The sequence below is a fragment of the Alosa pseudoharengus genome, unplaced genomic scaffold (assembly GCF_046254945.1).
Source record: "Alosa pseudoharengus isolate Yale_2024_CS ecotype anadromous, Long Island Sound unplaced genomic scaffold, YU_APseudo_1.1 YU_APseudo_1.1_scf_19, whole genome shotgun sequence".
NCBI classification, from domain to species: Eukaryota; Metazoa; Chordata; class Actinopteri; order Clupeiformes; family Clupeidae; genus Alosa; species Alosa pseudoharengus.
In genome coordinates this window covers 19,213,676-19,233,884 of record NW_027468657.1, presented here as the reverse complement: position 1 = coordinate 19,233,884, position 20,209 = coordinate 19,213,676, and the positions used below count along the sequence as shown (strand labels likewise).

Genomic DNA, 20,209 nt, shown 5'->3' with positions numbered 1-20,209 from the left:
GGTAAGGCAAAGTTGAGCTTTGATTGGCTGAGTTTGGACAGGAAGTCTGTTCCGAGCTGGGGCAGGAAGTGAGAGAGTTCCACCAGGCTTTCTGCACTGAGGGAGGACGGGGAACTCAGGTCAGACGACGCCAGCACCACACTGGACACCTGAGAGAGTGTGTGTGTGTTTGTGTGTGTGTGTGGGGGGTAAGTCATACATTCAGTATTATACGTGTACATATAGTATGTATAGTATACATTCAGATAACAACACTAATGAAGGAAGGAAAAAAAGGAAAATAAATCAATAGCAAGTAAAATGTCTTTTAGAGTGTTTTTGAACCTATTGTTTTTGGGAGTGGTCTGTAATATCTCAGGTTGCCCTGGGATAGCTGGGAGAGTGTAGTTTCTGATATGGTATGGTGAGGGAAGTGTGTGTGAGTGTGTGTGAGTGTGTGTGTGTATGTGTCTCACCATGCTGCTGGGTACTTTGTACCCCTGTGCCACACACTCCCTCACACTCTGCTGGATGGCCATGAAGGCCTCGGTGCGGGCATACTGCAGCAGGCCTGTGGGGTTGGCCAGACACGTCACGTTCCCCAACCTATCACACAGGGCAGGCAAATGTGTCTCCAGACTACAGACAAATGCAATCCTTGAGAGAAATTCTGCTTCTTTGTTTGTTTGTTGGATTGTTTAAAGGAGAATTCCGGTGTGATATTGACTTAAAGTGTGTTGAAACATGATACCGAGTGTGAACGTATGTCTCATAGCCCATCTCGGCTTGTCCCCTGCACTCCAAAATCTGGCGCTAGTTAGCCGATGCTACCAACAGCTTTTTCAATGGTGGTGCTTCGGCATCGGGCTAGCCATGCAAATAAATCACTGTTTTACACCATTTACGAGGCTCAATGTATCTCCACACTTCATTGGTAGACTACCGTAGGCCCTGACATTTAAAACGAGACATTGAGAACTTTGAAAAAGCACTGGTAGTTTACTTACAAGACGATTTATACAGACAGTATCTTCACGAAGTTTAGCGTTTGCAGCCATCTTCAATTTAGTCACGATAAGTCGAGCGACGAGTAAGAATGAACAGGTATGATAAGGGATCAGATTCCAAAAATAATTCAGTGGAAATGCATGGATTTCAGTTTCTTCCAGTAGCAGCAACTGGAATCCATACGTTCACACTCGGTATCATGTTTCAACACACTTTAGGTCAATATCACACCGGAATTCTCCTTTAAGACAAACAAAAAATGACTTACATGATCTGTGCAAATGGGCAAATAAGACATATCAGAAATACAGCTTTAAGTCGTGTAATATTGGCCATCATACCTATTTATGAAGCCTTATACCACTGCGTGGTTAAATTTCCCATTGGCATGGGTTCTTTAGAACGTACAATAACGATGCGGTCATTTTGTGCTCATTATACAATGGCATCAAACGTGATTCAACCAATCATAATTAAGGACTGTAACTATCCGGTTTAGAAGTGCAAACATCAAACATTTCTTATAACAAATATAACAAGAAACAAATAAATAATGTGATTGAGAGAAGAGTGGCATTTGAGATGGGATGATTAAGAAGGCAGTATAGGCATTACACGGCATTAGAAGCATGGCTTGAGAAACAGCTGGCATAAGTGGCATGATATTGACAAACATACAGTTATTTTTTATCTAAACACTGCCATTTGCCAGAGGGTCAAACTGAAGGAGAAATGAGAGTGTTCCATTTAAGAAGTTCTCTGACCTCCTGAACTGGTCTGCCGTCAGGTTCCGGAATGTTCCTGTCAGAGTCTGAGCCATGAAATACTGCTGAAGAGGAGTGAGTGTGTTCTGCAATAACACATCCAGGCCATCCAGCAGCTGAAAACACACACACACACACACAGTTTGAGTGATGGCTGGCAGGTTTCATACCGGTTTCTCACTATCAATTACATATAAGCATGTTATACACTATGCTGAAGCTATCGGTATGAAAGCTATCCCTCTCTAACCTGCCCTAAGTCCTGGCTATTTGTCCCTTCTCTAACTGCTCTTCGTGTCTGAGTTTATAACTTCACTGAGTTTATAACTTCCTGAAGAAAACACAGTGCATGAAAATGCTAAAATATGATGTAAAATATCATACAGAGTAAAAACAAACTATATTGGTTGCTAGGTAGATGAGGTTTAATATAGTTGGAATGACTGAACAGTTAAATAGGTGGATAGTTTATATGGTTAAATTATTTGCTAGGTAGATGAGGTTTAATATAGTTGGAATGACTGAACAGTTAAATAGGTGGATAGTTTAAATGGTTAAATTATGTGACTTAGCTAACTTAGCTAATAATTTATAGTAGTTATGCTAAAATATTAAGAATGCTAACATGCTAACCATGTGACTTAGCTAACTTAACTCTTCATTTTTAGCAGTTATGCTAACAATAATAACTTTGCTAACTATGCTAACCATGTTACTTAGCTAACTTAGCTAATGTTTTCTAATAGTTTTGTCAAAAATGATAACTATGCTAACAATGCTAACTTACATGCTAACTATGCTAACCATGTGCCTTAGCTAACTTAGCTTATCATTTTTAGTAGGGTCTGGTTTCGGTGCGAGGTGTCTGGGGCAGGCTGTTACCTGAGCAGGTGAGAGGTGCTGGAAGCGATGGAAGGGCAGGTAGGCTATCAGGTTGCCCGTGTCCCTGATGAGGGAGAAGCCGCCGGCTGTCAGATTGGCCGAGCCCATGCTGCGGGCAAACCACCTGCCCAATGCAGACCGCCGCTCCGCAGTCAGAGACGGGAGCAGGGAGTTTATGGTCGACAGACTACAGGGAGAGGAGAGGGGAGGAGGGGAGAGGAGAGGAGAGGACAGGAGAGGAGAAGAGAGGAGAGGAGAGGAGAGAGATGAGAGGAGTGGAGAGGAGAAGAGAGGAGAGGAGAGGATGAGAGGAGAGGTGAGGAAACAGCAAAATAAAAAGAGACAGAATGAAAAGAAGACGAGCACCAAAAGAAAGACAAGGACAGATTGAAAGAGAAAGAGAGGTAGAACAAAACATGGCAGCGAAAGAAATGAAGGGGTGGGGTGGAGGAAGAGAAGATTAAGACAGGCAAAGAAAAGAGATGGACAGATGAATGAAAGGCAGATAAATAAAGAGGTTGTATAAAAAAGGACAGATTGAAATAGAGGGAGTAAGAAACGAGAGAGGGGAAGGATGAGAAAGAAGAGAGAATGATAGAAGGGAGGGAGAGAAGGAGGGAGAGCCAGAAAGAGGGAGAAGAAAAGGAGGGGGAGAAAATGAGATGGTAAAAACAAAAAGAGGGCAGAAAAGCTTAGTCATGCTTGTGTGACTGACATCCAAGACCCTCCCTCAGTTAAATAATACAACTCAAGAGTCAAGACCTTCCCTTAATTAAATAATACAACTCAAGACCCTCCTTTAATTAAATAATACAAAGCAAGACCCTCCCTCAATTAAATAATACAAGTTGAGTAATATCATTATTGTTATTCTGAGACTGCACCACTCTGTCATTCAACACACAGTCCAATCCAAAACCATCAGCCTTACTCTGACACCACTTTAGATTAGACACTTTTTCAGTCAAGATACAATACACTAACTGCTATTCAAGTCTGTTGTACATCACACGAGGTGAAATGTTATACTACGTTGTATTTTGGATTGTAATCCAAGACCATCCAGAACTTAGATAAAACCAGACATCACTGTACTTAAGTGAAGAGGATGTTTTAGTAAACACATCCAACAGCTCTCCCTACAGCTGAATCTGTTTTTGTATAGAGTTCGGGATTGTGTCATCATATCACTAAGAATTGTGGGAATTACAGTAAAGGCTACTGTACAGGTAGACATCCAAAGGGGTAGGCATGACTTATGTCAAATAGGCCTCTTTTTCGCTACTGACAGGTTCAACATGTAACCACAAATGTTGGCCAACATGGAAAGGATCTTTATGTAGAGCAACTTAATAGGAGTATTTGTATGGGCAGTAGTAAGTTACAGCTTAGTCGCCCGAACTCTATAGAGATGAGGTATCTAACAGGTGTGGGAAAGGTGTGGGAGAGGTGTGTCTTACAGGGGTTGCTGTGCAGACACACACACACACACACACACACACACACACACACACACACACACACACACAGAGTCCAGGCGTGTCTTACACGTAAGGGTTGCTGTGCAGGGCGGGCAGGGCCTGGATGTCTGCAGGGGAGGCCATGGCGATGAGAGGGCTCAGTTCTCTGAAGAGGCTGGCATCCTGGGCCAGGTGTGTGTGGAAAAACACAGACACCATGGTCTGCAGGTACTCTTCCGACAGCTAAAACACACACACCACACACACACGCATGCACACACACACTTACTTCACTGCTTTTATAGCTCAAATAAACAAGGTCCTGACAATCAGTTATGATTCCTCAAGTTTAAATCAATCAAATCAGTATAAGTTAGGACAACACTACATAGGGATAACACATAGCAAAGCTGCCGTGGATAAAATCATCTGCTAAACTAAAGGATCAGGACAGTGCAGACCTCTGTCCCTAACTTTTGTTATTACCTGGATATTAAAGAAAATTAGACACAGACAAAATAGAAACGTCCATTTCTGAATCCTGCTGCCAAACAAACAAACAAACAAACAAACAAAACAGAAACCAACAGTGGTGGCTAAATCCACTAAAGATAAAAGAAAAAAGTCTCTTGGCCGTTGTTTGCTTTGTGAGATTTTAACGATGGCCAACTTGGCCTGTGTCACTTGGCTTGTGTCACCTGGCCTGTGTTTAGAAGTGTGGAAAGATCAGGGCCTAATCGGGTAAGAATCCATTCCGGCGTCCAAAGCAATGGGGATTAGTGAGATTCAAACTACATCACTCTACACCATCTCTCATCTCATTCCTGTGTGTGGGGAAGGTATGTGTGTGCGTGTGAGAGAGAGAGAGAGAAAGAGAGAGAGAGAGAGAGAGAGAGAGAGAGAGAGAGAGAGAGAGAGAGAGAGAGAGAGAGAGAGTGTGTGTGTGTGTGTGTGTGTGTGTGTGTACAGCCGTCTCTCACGTGTAGCGTGGCCCGGTTCCTGCTGAAGTACTCCAGGATTAGCCGGATGGTGGTGGTGTCGACAGCACTGAGGACTGTCTGCAGTTTGTCCAGAGGGATGTGGAAATACTCCTGCAGACCACATAGGGTAAGAGAACTTCACAAATCAAAACTTCATATTACTTCAGTTAATTGTTCATCTACCCAGGAGCTCCACGGCTGGTGCTCTGCTGCAGGCCACATCCCTGGTCAAAAGCTCTTCCTGTCCTGCTCTCACTGAGTTACACATTTTTAATCTGTCTTTTAATTCTTCTACATTGTGTCTTTAATTTTGTTTTATTATTATTCTTTAATTATATTATGCACTTTACTTTTTAAACTCGACATGACTGGAATCTCACCTTGATGATGGAGAAGGTGTCACTGGTCACGACTCTTCCTTTTTGCATCAGGTTCGTCAGCACTTTCTGAGGAAGAAAGAAAGAAAGACAGACAGAAAGAAAAAAGAAAGAAAGAAAAGAAGATAAAGTCCGACTCACAGAGGTAAAAAGGCAACAAGGAAACAGTGTGACAGGCGATATTTAAACCTATTGATTGTCACCACACACACACACACACACACACACACAGACACATTCACAACAGGCACAAAAGACAGATCAACAAAGAGGACAACCACAATAAACACGAGGTGTGAATTGCAGTGTGTGAGAACACACACCAAATCAAATGACACTCAGTAAATATTGCATGCGGGGGAAGAGATTTTGAATGTCCAATATCGGTGACAGGGCTGTCACTTGACACGGACCTCATGTCAATTACACAACAATTGTGGTCTTGGTAACGGATATGGTCAGTTAATTACCCCGATATAATGACGTCTGACATTTTGACACATTAACGTCATAAACATTTTCTGTTGATCTCTATCATCCTCATTGTAGTTTTACTACACAGCACACCAAAGCCACACACACACACACAATTATAAAAGCTCAACCGAAACACAAAATGTCAGGTTAGGTCAGGGACAGAGACCCCATCAATAGTGAGTTGTCATGGTAATTAGAGCGCATTAAGTATTTCCCTTCTTCATTACATGGTCAATCCCACAACTACAACCATTTGATTGGTAATATATAAAATGTTTCGACATATCACATGTCACAAAATATGAAATGCCCAAAATATCCCATGTGTACGAGATAAACCGTTACCTAGTGTGCACACTTTAGGTTTCTATTTTGCTTAACACTTCAGTCCAAAATGAATGCAAACATCACATCTCAGAAGTACTTATGCCCAAAGCGACACATGTAGGGATGCTACTAATAGTTATTTTCACCATTGATTAATCTGTTAAAATGTATTATTAATCGTTTAGTTGTTCGATTGACAAAACGACAGATGAATGGTAAAAAAAATGTTAATCAGTATTACCCAAAGACCAAGATTTTATCCTCAAATGCCTTGTTTTGTGCACATGCCAAATATATTTAGTTTGTGGACATGTAAGTAAGTAAGTAACGCTGAATATATTTAGTTTGCTTTCATGTAAGTAAGTAACACCGAAAATATTCAAGTTTAAGAAGCTGCAATCAGATTTACACAAGATTAGATTACATAAACCGATTGACAAAATAGTTGGCGATTAATTTAATAGTTAATAATTAATTGTTGCTGCCTTAATCACATGTATGCCCAAAGTATCACGTAAGGAGGAAATACGGTACACCATTATCTAGTGTGCACACTTCATGTTTCTATTTTTAAGCATCACGTGAGTAGTAAATACACCATTATCTAGTGTGCACACTTTATGATTCTATTTTGCTCATTTACACTTTGGTCCATCGTGTACAGCTTAGCCTGTGGTTGGATATGCGTGCCTCTTTTCACTTTCACTGTATGTAACTTTTATGAAATTGGTATGAACTATCATTTTTAATAACTAACGATTTAATATTTTAAATCTTCCCCTAAACATTCCCAAAAGCGGCTCACCCCGAAACACTGGAGCAGAATCCTCTTGTTGTCGAAGTTGCTCTCCTTCTCCATGTAGCGCTGCACCGACTTCAGCACGCTGAGCCGGATGTTCTCCGTCACCTGGACGCTGGTCATCTCACTCTCCTCCAGCGCCACCAGCAGCACCACAGACAGGCTGGTGGCCTGGCCTAGCGCCAAGGCCACGCTCTGGGTGAGCAGGCGGTCCACGCGGGGCTGCAGCTCCACCATGCCGCAACGCACCAGCATCTGCAGAGCCTGCAGCTTGCTGGCCCCCGGGTGGCACATCGCGTCAAAGTCCGTGCTGCACGACCAGTTCAGACGCTGCACAACCTCCCGCACTGGGCAGGGGTGGGTTGGGGAGGGGGGCAGAGTGGGGGAGGGGGAGGAGGGGGTTTTGGTGGTGGTGGTGGTGGTTGCTGTGGTAGTTGCGGTGGTGATGTTGGTGGGGGAGGAGGGGGTTTTGGTGGTGGTGGTTGCTGTGGTAGTTGCGGTGGTGATGTTGGTGGGGGAGGGGGGGGTTTTGGTGGTGGTGGTGGTTGCTGTGGTAGTTGCGGTGGTGATGTTGGTGGGGGAGGAGGGGGTTTTGGTGGTGGTTGCTGTGGTAGTTGCGGTGGTGATGTTGGTGGGGGAAGAGGGGGTTTTGGTGGTGGTGGTGGTGGTGGTTGCTGTGGTAGTTGCGGTGGTGATGTTGGTGGGGGAGGAGGGGGTTTTGGTGGTGGTGGTGGTTGCTGTGGTAGTTGCGGTGGTGATGTTGGTGGGGGAGGAGGGGGTCTTGGTGGTGGTTGCTGTGGTAGTTGCGGTGGTGATGTTGGTGGGGGAGGAGGGGGTTTTGGTGGTGGTGGTGGTTGCTGTGGTAGTTGCGGTGGTGATGTTGGTGGGGGAGGAGGGGGTTTTGGTGGTGGTTGCTGTGGTAGTTGCGGTGGTGATGTTGGTGGGGGAGGAGGGGGTTTTGGTGGTGGTGGTGGTGGTGGTGATGTTGGTGGGGGAAGAGGGGGTTTTGGTGGTGGTTGCTGTGGTAGTTGCGGTGGTTATGTTGGTGGGGGAGGAGGGGGTTTTGGTGGTGGTGGTGGTTGCTGTGGTAGTTGCAGTGGTGGTGGTGGTGGTGGTGGTGGTGGTGTAATTGGCATAGGTGGCGCACAGGGTGCCCACCCACGCACTGGAATTCTCCTGACTGAGGAGGGAGAGGACAGGCCGGTTTGAGCAGACAGACGCCACGAAGTTGACCTGGTCGTAGTCCCAGCAGAACGCCAGGAAGAAGGGGTCGGGCAGCACCACCGTCCAGCTGGCGTACTGGCAGTGCCGCGCCGGGTCGACGGCCGCGCTGTGGTTGGCACAATGCTGGAGCAGCCAGGTATTGTCCAGATTGGCTAAGAGGTTCTGCAGGACCACCTGGTCAGCACAGACGTTCCGCGTGAAGTTCTCCGGGTCCTGGTCGGCGCAGAGAGCCAGGTCGGTCATATCGACAATGAGGGCGTGTTTCCAGTCGGAGTAGCGACACGTCTGGGCGACAACGTCGACCCGCTCCTTCACGTCGACGCACACAGACGTGAGCCACTCGTTGAGCGGGTTGAGGGTCAGGTGCTCAAACAGGACCAGGTTGCAGCAGACGTTCTTCTGGAAGCCCAGCTGGTCCATCTCCCAACACAGGCCCACCACAGATGGGTCGATGGGGATGTGGTCCCACTGGGTGTAGTTGCACCACTGCAGGATGTCGATCTGCGGATCTGTGGGCGGCATCGGCGAGGGCGGCATCGGCGAGGGCGCAGTGTCGCAGAAGTCCCTCACCCACCCGTAGATAACGTCTTTCAGCAGCTCGGCAAGAAAGGTGGCGTTGCCGCAAACGCGCAGCCGGAAGCCCAGCTCATCATTCTGAATGCAGACAGAGAGCTTTTCGGCGGTGACCTGGGCCTCGATGTCCCACTGCCCGTACTGGCACGCCTCGGCCACCAGGGACACCAGGTCCACCTCCTCCGGCTGCTGTGTGCAGTTGGGCCTCAGCCAGGTGTTCTCTGGGTTGGAGAAGATCAGATTGAAGAAGTCCAGGCTGAAACCGCATAGCAGGGCCTTGAACTGGTCGTGCTCGAAGGTCCAGCAGAGGGTCACCATGGCCGGCTGGACGCTCTCGGGACCCCAGGTGTCGTAGGCGCAGTGTCGGCTGACCATGAAGTCCCGCGAGTTGTTGAAGCAGTAGCGCCACAGCCAGGTGTTTGTGGCGTCGGCCAGGAGGACGCTAAACACCTGGACGTTGTTGCAGACGCGCGGCACAAACTCCTCCTGGAAGTTCTCGGCGCACAGGGACACCACGCTCGGGTCCACAGCGCCAGATGCGGTCCAGTTATCGTACACGCACAAGAGCTCTTTGAGACTGCGGTTGGACCGGGTGGTGGTTGCTGTGGTAGTTGCGGTGGTGATGTTGGTGGGGGAGGAGGGGGTTTTGGTGGTGGTGGTGGTTGCTGTGGTAGTTGCGGTGGTGATGTTGGTGGGGGAGGAGGGGGTTTTGGTGGTGGTTGCTGTGGTAGTTGTGGTGGTGATGTTGGTAGGGGAGGAGGGGGTTTTGGTGGTGGTGGTGATGTTGGTGGTGGTGGTGGTTATGTTGGTGGGGGAGGAGGGGGTTTTGGTGGTGGTGGTGGTTGCTGTGGTAGTTGCAGTGGTGGTGGTGGTGGTGGTGGTGGTGGTGTAATTGGCATAGGTGGCGCACAGGGTGCCCACCCACGCACTGGAACTCTCCTGACTGAGGAGGGAGAGGACGGGCCGGTTTGAGCAGACAGACGCCACGAAGTTGACCTGGTCGTAGTCCCAGCAGAACGCCAGGAAGAAGGGGTCGGGCAGCACCACCGTCCAGCTGGCGTACTGGCAGTGCCGCGCCGGGTCGACGGCCGCGCTGTGGTTGGCACAATGCTGGAGCAGCCAGGTATTGTCCAGATTGGCTAAGAGGTTCTGCAGGACCACCTGGTCAGTGCAGACGTTCCGCGTGAAGTTCTCCGGGTCCTGGTCGGCGCAGAGAGCCAGGTCGGTCATATCGACAATGATGGCGTGTTTCCAGTCGGAGTAGAGACACGTCTGGGCGACAACGTCGACCCGCTCCTTCACGTCGACACACACAGACGTGAGCCACTCGTTGAGCGGGTCGAGGGTCAGGTGCTCAAACAGGTTCAGGTTGCAGCAGACGTTCTTCTGGAAGCCCAGCTGGTCCATCTGCCAACACAGGCCCACCACAGACGGGTCGATGGGGATGCGGTCCCACTGGGTGTAGTTGCACCACTGCAGGATGTCGATCTGCGGATCTGTGGGCGGCATCGGCGAGGGCGCAGTGTCGCAGAAGTCCCTCACCCACCCGTAGACAGCGTCTTTCAGCAGCTCGGCGAGAAAGGTGGCGTTGCCGCACACGCGCAGCCGGAAGCCCAGCTCGTCATTCTGAAAGCAGACAGAGAGCTTTTCGGCGGTGACCTGGGCCTCGATGTCCCACTGCCCGTACTGGCACGCCTCGGCCACCAGGGACACCAGGTCCACCTCCTCCGGCTGCTGTGTGCAGTTGGGCCTCAGCCAGGTGTTCTCTGGGTTGGAGAAGATCAGATTGAAGAAGTCCAGGCTGAAACCGCACAGCAGGGCCTTGAACTGGTCGTGCTCGAAGGTCCAGCAGAGGGTCACCATGGCCGGCTGGACGCTCTCGGGACCCCAGGTGTCGTAGGCGCAGTGTCGGCTGACCATGAAGTCCCGCGAGTTGTTGAAGCAGTAGCGCCACAGCCAGGTGTTTGTGGCGTCGGCCAGGAGGACGCTAAACACCTGGACGTTGTTGCAGACGCGCGGCACAAACTCCTCCTGGAAGTTCTCGGCGCACAGGGACACCACGCTCGGGTCCACAGCGCCAGATGCGGTCCAGTTCTCGTACACACACAAGAGCTCTTTGAGACTGCGGTTGGACCGTGCCACGCGCCGGAGTGTGGTGGTGGTGGTGCTGCTGGAGGAGGAGGAGGAAGAAGAGGAGGAAGAAAAAGAGGAGGAAGAGGAAGAGGAGGAAGAGGAGGACGCGTCTTCTGGGCTCAGGGGCTGCTGGCTGCAGGCGGCTTCGTCCAGGAAGGGATCCAGCAGGGTGTGGACAGCGTGGCAGCTGTTCCTCCACACCTGCCTGACCTGCTGGGGGGAGAGCCAGCTCAGTGCCCTGCAGAGGGATGACAGCGTGGAGGGGGGCGTCTGCGGCAGCTCTGCACACAGCGTAGCGTTCAAGGGGGCCAGCTTGGTGCGCTCACAGCTCAGGAGGGGCTCGGAGGCATTCGCGTCGGAGGGCGCGCTGCGGCTGACCTGCTGTGGGCCCAGCTCGCACTCCGCTCCTGGGTAGCCACACAGTGGCAGCTCAGGGGCAAAGAGCATGTCCAGGAGGGACTCCCCGAAAGACCAGCTCAGATTGTGCATCATACCCCTGAGGAGAACACGTTAGGGAACACTTAGTTTACAGTCTCTCAGTTTACACACTATAGTAAACACTTCCATGCTGTAAAAAAATAATAATGATTTTATACATGTTGTATAAACTGTAATACATATTAATTTATAAGACAGCAAATATTCGGCTGTTATACAAATTGCAGGCTGTAGCAAGACAAAAGAAAAATGATTTCTGTTTTTAGCTTACCACATCAGGAGCTGTTTTAAATCACCTATGTACAGAGAAGATAAAAGTTACTTAGATACAACTGTCATCTGATTTATACAACAAATGAACACTGGCTATAATTATTATTCCTTAAATTATATATTCTGATAATATAATATGAAAAAAGCACCTTGGTGACACTGCACTCTTTGGTCCAAGGCCGGGATTTCGATACCCAGTTGCAAAGCAATTTTTATAAATTCCATCGGTGTTTGTAGAAACGTCACCATGAAGCCAGAGACATAAGAAACTATAGATGGCATGGTCAGATCAATTAACTTGTTCCATGACGAAATAAAGTTATTAGTTGCATTTAAGGGAATATTGAGCAAAGCAGTGACCAGCATGTCCTCAAACGCATTAATCTGATTGAGTGTAGTGTCTTCGACTCGAAGGTACGATGAAAAAAAGCTGGTACTTGTAATGGATTTCGATAGTGGACACGTTTGACTTCGAGCTGAAGCCACGAACGAGCGCAGTGGTCCCTGTGACGCACTGATTACTATCCGTGTCAATTCGGCCTCAAGGCCGCAGTCTGTTCTCTCAGATAAGATACATACCAGACTACCAGGTAACTCGTTCAGGAATCTTTCTCTCAGAAGAGGTTGCGAGATGGCAAAAATGTTACTTAAGATATCGAAATAGATGCTGTAGCTACTTTGCCCAGGCGCGGAGCGCGCGTCACCGGTCCCGGTGGTTTCGGCTTTGAATAAATCGGAGGGTACTCCTCTTGCAGTGTATTGTTGATCACCATTTCCACCGGATAAATCACGCATTTCCTTTAGTAAATTTTCTAGAGTCTCTTCAAACTGTTTATCACTTTCTGACGGTGTGTCCACTTTTCTTTTTATGGTGCGTGTTCCTGAGTTTGAGCGGTGCATGTTATCACAGCGCACGACCCCTACAAATGAAAACAAAATCAAATAAATAAATAAAAAACTTTACATCTTAAAGTTAAAGAAATGTTTATTATAACTAAATACAGAACGAAACGCTTACCTAAGATGCATAAGGTGACGACTGTCAAATTACTCAGGCGCATCTTGCCAGTTGGAAACCCCCGACACTGCTAAATTCTCGGTGGTTGTCCAGAAGAGTACAACACTTTCAAAATATCCGGATAAGCTGAATTTTTAACACTATGCTTTCCAAACATGCTTTGCAGGAAATGTGTAGTTACTTCAGTAAAAAACAATACTTAATACATAGATACCCTTTATTCCATTCTTTGGAACCTGCTAATAGTGGCTTACCTGCAGAGTCATCAATCAAATGGACTTCTCGTGCCCATTGAAGAGATTGGTGACTGCTCTTACACCAAAAAGTGGACATTTCCACCGCCCTGTCGTATCTATCACGGCTCCCGTGTCCGCTTGACACTCTACCCCGGGAGAAGACCTAATTAAAGGACAACACTAGAAACGAGGTGCGAAGGATTGGCTGTGAACTACAACGAAGGGATTTCTACCCTAAGGTGGCCGGGCGACGGAATGAAAATTTAATACGGTGTGTTGACCGTCGGCACTCCAAACGCTGCTGGTAACTGACACCTGCTTCTAGTCAACCAATGATATTTGAGGAGGTTGAACAAAGAGGGCGGAAAAGAGCATACTCTTGCAAGAAGAACTAAAGCGAAGGTCCACATCTGGCAAAGATGATTGAGGCGCTATGTGCTAAGGCAAACACTAGACACGTTTACGCACCTAGATTCGTGTATGGAGACGCAGACGCCCATTGGTCCATTTGTGTTATGCATTGGAGTACCGTTTATACTTCAATGTGAACATAATCCTCCTGACAAAACCAGTTAATTCTTAATTAGGCCTTTTTTATGTGTTCAACATTGTACAGAACATGCACTACTTCCACTGTCAACCCCAGAAAGAATGTAGACCTAGCCTACAGAAACTGTGCTAAAATGTTCCCAAACTAAATATGACCCACCAAACTCACTAGGCCCTACAAACATTTTAAAAAAACCCACAGGAAATAAATCAATTCTGACACAGTTCTTTTTTCTGCAGAAAAAGTGCCATGATTAAAATTTAATGAAGGACTTTCCCACAAAACAGGCTTATGTTTTTCTACATGCTAAAGATTTGTCCTCTACAACAGTGCCCTAACTAAACGTCCATACACAGACAATACAGTAAGAAAAAAAAAAACACTCCATCTCTTGTAAAGTTAAATCTTCATTAATACATTTAAAAAGTAGATATGACATGCCTTTTGAAATCAAAAATACAAAAAGTTTTCCTTATTTTAAGGATTTTTTTCTTACATGAAGCTGTATGTATTTTCGTACAATATAACTCCATTGTACAATAAAAATGGTAATGCACATAAAATTAACTGGTTGTACATGTTCAAATCCCTCCAACACCACTTTCTTCTATATATTTTTTTAAGCATCACTCTGCTACTGCTTAGACAATTGTACAAAATAAGCTCTCTTGGTAAGAAAAGTGCCTGGGTTTTAGTAGGGGCGAGTTGCACCCATATCATCTCCTATTGGGGGGGGGGGGGGGGGCAATTTAGAATTGGGGGGGGGGGGGGATGCTGGCTACAGGGCTTGGCTCTCACACATTTGCATAATCTCATCATGATCATTATTAGGTGCCCAACGTCCTCGCAGAAGAGGATACTGGGTGGTCAGGGCTGATGGTGGAGCCAGTGTCCTGTGTAGTTTTTGTCTCTCTCCCCCCCCCCCCACGGACAACATAGCTTTCCATGTATGGCGCAGTGAAGGTTTTTTTGCAGTCTTTACACATGAAAGAATGGAGGGGAAGCCTGCATTCCAAACCGGGATCCTTGGGACCGAGCTGTCTGTTGATCTTCTGACTCAGTGAGGGCTTTGCTTTGGCCAAGGCAGGAGGTAGTTCCAGGGGACCACTCCTGCCGTTGCTCAGCAACGGTGTTCTGGAACCCTGGAATACCCAAACTAGTCGTGGAAGTTCCAGAGACGTCCACCCTCTGCTAGTATGCATTTTTAACCAACTTTACAGATACAAGTTACAAAAAATAAAAGGAAAATTAAAATATATATAAAGTTAATATGACAAGATAAAAACATACATGTAACAAGTTCATCTTTGTCCATGAGGGGACATACATGGTGTAAGGGACAGCTGCCCTAACAACTCTGTCCACTCCCTCAACGCCTGAGAAAATCCTCCCAACAATGTAGGCCAGGGCTCTTGGAGACACAGGAGACGGTGGGCTGTGAGCCGCCAAAGAGGAGGAGGACTAGGAGGAATAGAATGGCACCATGAACATGATTCTACTCAGAACAGGCGGAGGAGACGAGCGTAAGGCCCATCACTACACACACACACACAGGCAAGGCAGTGCGATGACGGAGAGAGAGCGAGAGAGAAGCTACAACATGAAAACCCCTACAACAGGTACACATCTGTTTTTCTTTTTCCCCCTCTTTGTACAAAGGACAAAGGTCTGTTTGCCATAAAGTGTCCATGGCCCTGGATACGGTGAGGGGGGTCAGGAGTGGAAACCTCATATAAAGTCGTCTTTTTTTCCCGCCTCCTTAAAATGTGTGTTTAACCGTTTTCTCTCCCTCACACCCACAAAGTTGACCAGAGTCGCACATTCAATCAAGAAGATGCTTAGCACAATACTTTCAACTGCATTATTTTTTTGTATAAACCAAGGCATTTAACATACAAATGTAAGTCCACAGAATAAGATCCATTAAAAAAATAAAAATAAAATAAAAACAGAACTACGAGAGGCAGCTTTTAAACCGATGTCATGAGTTTGACCACGGTGATCTAGATTTGACCACTCAAGCAAGTCACTCTTGCGATGTGTTCGGCTACATACAAGGTCGACGCCCTTTGGAGAGGGACCAGAATACTCCCAACCATTTAACACCAGAGGGCTGCGCTACGAAACAAGGTTACCTGCTTATCCAGGTAACTTCAGGTGTAACCACTGGTGTGTGTGTGTGTCTCTATATATATATATATATATATATATATATATATATATATATATATATATATATATATATATATATATATATATATATATATATATATATATATATATATATATATATATCATATCAAGGTAACTTAAAAAACACTTAACTTTTGAAACCATGGCTACTATCAATCCAGTGTTTTTTAGAGATCAGAGATAAGCCGGCCACCTCACTTCGTAGCACACCCCGCGAGTGAGGCTGTGGTGATGGGAACAGACTGGGAGAGACAGAACCAGACATGGAGAACGACAGTGAAAGAGAGACAACCGGATGAGCAAGAGGAGGGAGAGAGGATGTGGGAGGGAAAAGGGAAAGGTGTGCTACATAGGTGTTCAGCGGATATATACACCTCCTTCTGCTGCAAAACTATGGGGGTGGGCGAGTCAGATCTCCCTTTCATATGCCTACAGCCGGATTACACCGGGTGCACAAGTGAACTGCTCCGTTCGCTGGAGCGCTTTCCGTGCTGTCGTCACGTCTCGTGTAGCCAGTTCCACTGATTACAGTGGAACACCTCAGCTCCCTGTCTGGTGCAGCCTGCCTGGTAGAGATCTATCACACACTGGGCCAAGTCCAAGGACCACATTCAGGAGGACTAACAACCGTTGAGCCATTTTTACACCACCATCACCTCTACACATCACTGCCATTATTACTATTGTTACAATTACATCAACAAGACCAGAAAAGATGACTTGGCCAAATGGCCGGGCAATTCATTAATCTCTTTAGTGGAGATTTGAGGGAGGGTTAATATACAAGAAGGAAAAACCTCAGAGGTCGTTCTGTTCACAATTAACTAACAAAATAAATTTTATAAATTTGACTTCATTCGTTTAAAAAAAAAAATAAAAAAAATAATAATAATATAATAATGGGATGGTTTAAACAAATACAATCTTTAACCCTGTCAACAAATTTGCTACTTCAGAGCCAGACAAGCACAGCTCTCTGTTACAGTTAAGTCTTTCATTATTTTCTCTTTTTTCTTAAAAGAAAGACAGAGTCCTCTTGTGCAACCATCAGCAGACACACTGTAGGCTAACAGATGGAAGGAAAACAACAACGCTAGAATACATGGAGCTTCAACACTGACCAGGACACAAGAATACCAAACATGTAAATGAAACAGTTACAGGAATGCATTATACGATGCTGGGGGAGGGGGGCAGTTTCAAATTACTATCAACAGAACCATTACAAGAATAAAGGCTGTTTTCACTTTCTCTCTCTCGCTTTTTCTCACTCACACACATACTACTCACACACTCACATACTACTCTCTCTCACACACACACTCATATACACACACACACACACATAGGTGTTCCTTTGCAGTACTGGCCATTCCTGTTGAAAGTGGGGTGTTGCTGGAGAGGCATGGCAGGCCATGCGAGGAGAAGAGCTTGGGAGAGAAGAGGCGGCGTCCACGTTCTTCTCCTCCAGCTCTCCCTCCAGACCTTTACACATTCACTTCATCCAAACCTCTGATGGGGTGAAGGGGATTGTGGGAAAATGAGTTTTCCTTCCTATGACTGACTGCATTTATACAGGTCAATGGGAGGAAAGGGGGAGGGGTGTAACCCCATCAATCAATCAATCAAGTCACTAAGTTAACAGCGTGTTGACACAAAATTCTCTTTTTGTTACTTTCAAATGCGTTCTCTTTTAAAAACAAATGAGGGACTACAAAAGAAAATTAAAAAACAGTAAAATTTCAACAGCAACGGCAACGCTGTGGTCGGAATCCAGAATCGGTTTGCTTTTTTTTTTTTTTTTAATGTTCGTTTCCTTTGTACAGGTCTGTTGTGGTTAGAGTTGTTTGTTTGTTTGTGTTTATTACTTCGTGTCCGTCAGAGAGGGTCCGTTAGAGGCAGGGGTTTTAGTCCGGTGGGAGCAGGTCGTGGAGACGGAATCGCTCCCTTACGTGGGGTCGTACATCCTCATTCTGCTCCAAAACACCACGGAAGGAGAGAGAGGAAACACATGGAGGTTAGGGGTGAGAAGGGGAGCGAGGGATGTAAGGAAAGGAGAGAGAGAGAGAGAGAGAGAGAGAGATGCATGTTTTATTAACAGGGAACTCACAGGATGTGCATATTCAATACTAGAGAGAAGTTTAAATTAAATACTTGCAATACTAAAGGTGATCACAGTTAACAGTCAGACTTAAAATACCAAACAGACATAAAATGTGGCTTTTGGGACATTAAAAAACAGGGCGGGTAAGCTAATTTTTTTGCTTCTGTGTGTGTGTGTGTGTGTGTGTGTGTGTGTGTGTGTGTCACACAGTAAAGCCACACTTGAGTACACTCACCAGCTCAACTAGTTTCTCCAAGAAAGGGACCAACTTCTGAAGCTCGCAGTCATTCCTGTCCATGAACCAACTCTCGATTGGGATGCCATTAGACAGCTGTTGGGAGTGCAGACACACACAGACACACACACACACAGACACACACACACAGATTGAGAAACAAGACAAAACACAGTAATGCATGCTTTTGCCTATTTCTAAAGATAGTAAATACAAATACCACACTTGTTTTTATTAACTGGATTAGATGGATTCTAAATAACCATACATAATGTACAGTCAGCTGCTACTGCAGAATAGACCTAACAGGCTGAACCTACCATAACCTGCAGGCATTTAGTAAGGGTTAATGGATGACACGGTGGTCTGTTAACAGAAATGAATGCACGGTCGAGGTTGTAAAACGGCCCCGAAGGGAAGCAGAGGAAGTGCATTCATTTCTGTTAACAGACCACCTTGGGAGTCCATTATCCCGCTTATTCCACTGTCGCCACTTGCGGTGTGTTAATTTCCTGTTATAATTTAAACGTTTTAAATCGCTAAAACTGTCTTGTTTGTAGAAATACTTCTTTCAGACACATATCAACTAATTTCTCAACTTGTAGGACAAACTACTGTTACTAGTTCTAAAAGGATGGTTGCTACGGCCAAAGGCCAGTCGTTAGTTCTATCTCTCCCGTTATCAAGCGGGCATATCCCAGGATTCTGATTAACTTTAGCCTTAAAACATCGCTATTTTACTTAGCCTACTGCCATCCAACTAGCTAAAAGCCACCTCCGTCATATGCTAAATGTTGCTATGTTCTGAACGTCTGTATTTTACAGCTTGGATGCAACGTGACAGTTCATTTAAACTTCACAACGAGTTAATATACAAGTGTGATACGGACAAAATCAACTTCATATCTTAATGGTGGTTCTAAATTACGCAGGACAATGGGAATTTCGACCAAGCAGTGGAATAATATCGACTACTGACTGGCTGATAATGTTCTTATTAGTCACCTCACCATCCACCTAAACACATCAATACAATTACATTTTAGCAGATTAAAGATTAATAGCACAACTAATTTGAAGCAATTTTGGCCATCGAGATGTGTCATAAGGCTAGATGAATCTAAGCTTAGGGCAACTACACAGGATAATGTGTGCAAGTTGGCAAACAAGTAGGACAAGGAGATGTATAGCTTATGGAAACTTTAATCGGCCCCATTTACAATAAACGCCAGGAAAGTTTATAACGCAACACAAGTCACAATAACGCTTTTTGGGTGCACAAAAGGAATGGGCGGGAGGGGAGAGAGAAGCGATTTGAGGAGCCAAGTTTGAGGCAATGTTTGAGTCTGCTTGGTCACCTGGTAAGCGAAGGCCTGCGGGGAGTTATCGATGATGATGGTCTTGGACAGGTCCCTCCCGAGGATGTTCAGGTCTTTGATGTAGTTCCCCTGCACGCACACACAGTGCTCCCGAAACAACCTGTGCCTGCCAGGACGAGAGAGAGAGAGAGAGAGAGAGATAAAGAGAGAGAGAGAGAGAGAGAGAGAGAGAGAGAGAGAGAGAGAGAGAGAGATGAATAAATGAAACACACTGGGGAAGGGACAATCTGAATCTACATCAACAACCAAGAGGGAAAGAGAACTGAGGACTGGGAATGTACAGCAGCAGAATGGCACTGAATTACTTTATTATTGCAATCCAGTCCTGTCAGGTTCAGCAGATTTTTTAAGGTGTTGTTCAGTTAAAATGAGGCAACTGGATTATTACTCTCTCACTGCCAGCTCTACTGCATACACTAAAATAACAGAACTGTTTCTGTTCTTTTGGGGAAATGATTAGTAATTTACCTTCAATCATTAATATCAACTCATCACAATGGCACCACGGATCAGTTTATTCTATACATCCTTATACAAATATGTGCACAGGCGGTCCATATGTATTGACTGAGATAGAGGCCTCAATAGAGGATCAATAAAACCATAAATGCACACATGCATACACTTACATACATGACCACAGGTAAGCCAATACATTTATGTTTATTATTTAATTACTTATGTTTCGTATTTATGTCTATGTCTTTGTCTCCGTCATATGTTGTGGATGCTTTTCTTTTGTTGTGATGTTCCTTTTGTTTTGTTTTTGTTTTTTTTCCTTGTTAATGTACTGTAATGTC

General features: G+C 45.8%; 2 protein-coding genes across 3 annotated transcripts in view; both read right to left on the bottom strand.

Moving 5' to 3' along the window:
• strc1 (stereocilin 1) overlaps window positions 1-12,489 on the bottom strand; it is a 27,368-nt gene extending 14,879 nt beyond the window's left edge. The window contains exons 1-14 of the mRNA XM_076292706.1: window positions 11,844-12,489; window positions 11,693-11,717; window positions 11,090-11,479; window positions 9,697-11,020; window positions 8,074-9,345; window positions 7,480-7,833; window positions 7,060-7,383; window positions 5,454-5,519; window positions 5,074-5,184; window positions 4,182-4,336; window positions 2,634-2,820; window positions 1,752-1,867; window positions 456-585; window positions 1-149 (exon numbers count right to left, since the gene is read on the bottom strand). The exon at window positions 1-149 is cut by the window's left edge and continues 34 nt beyond it. Of these exons, the coding sequence (XP_076148821.1) occupies window positions 1-149; window positions 456-585; window positions 1,752-1,867; window positions 2,634-2,820; window positions 4,182-4,336; window positions 5,074-5,184; window positions 5,454-5,519; window positions 7,060-7,383; window positions 7,480-7,833; window positions 8,074-9,345; window positions 9,697-11,020; window positions 11,090-11,479; window positions 11,693-11,717; window positions 11,844-12,489 (5,249 nt within the window). The remainder of the gene's footprint in view (window positions 150-455; window positions 586-1,751; window positions 1,868-2,633; window positions 2,821-4,181; window positions 4,337-5,073; window positions 5,185-5,453; window positions 5,520-7,059; window positions 7,384-7,479; window positions 7,834-8,073; window positions 9,346-9,696; window positions 11,021-11,089; window positions 11,480-11,692; window positions 11,718-11,843) is intronic.
• A 3,363-nt stretch (window positions 12,490-15,852) lies between these two features.
• The window catches only part of ctdspl2b (CTD (carboxy-terminal domain, RNA polymerase II, polypeptide A) small phosphatase like 2b), a 31,344-nt gene continuing 26,987 nt past the window's right edge, over window positions 15,853-20,209 (bottom strand). For both annotated transcript variants that reach the window (XM_076291943.1, XM_076291944.1), the window contains exons 11-13: window positions 19,389-19,515; window positions 18,031-18,126; window positions 15,853-17,664 (exon numbers count right to left, since the gene is read on the bottom strand). In XM_076291943.1, the coding sequence (XP_076148058.1) occupies window positions 17,599-17,664; window positions 18,031-18,126; window positions 19,389-19,515 (289 nt within the window). In that variant the 3' untranslated portion in view covers window positions 15,853-17,598. The remainder of the gene's footprint in view (window positions 17,665-18,030; window positions 18,127-19,388; window positions 19,516-20,209) is intronic.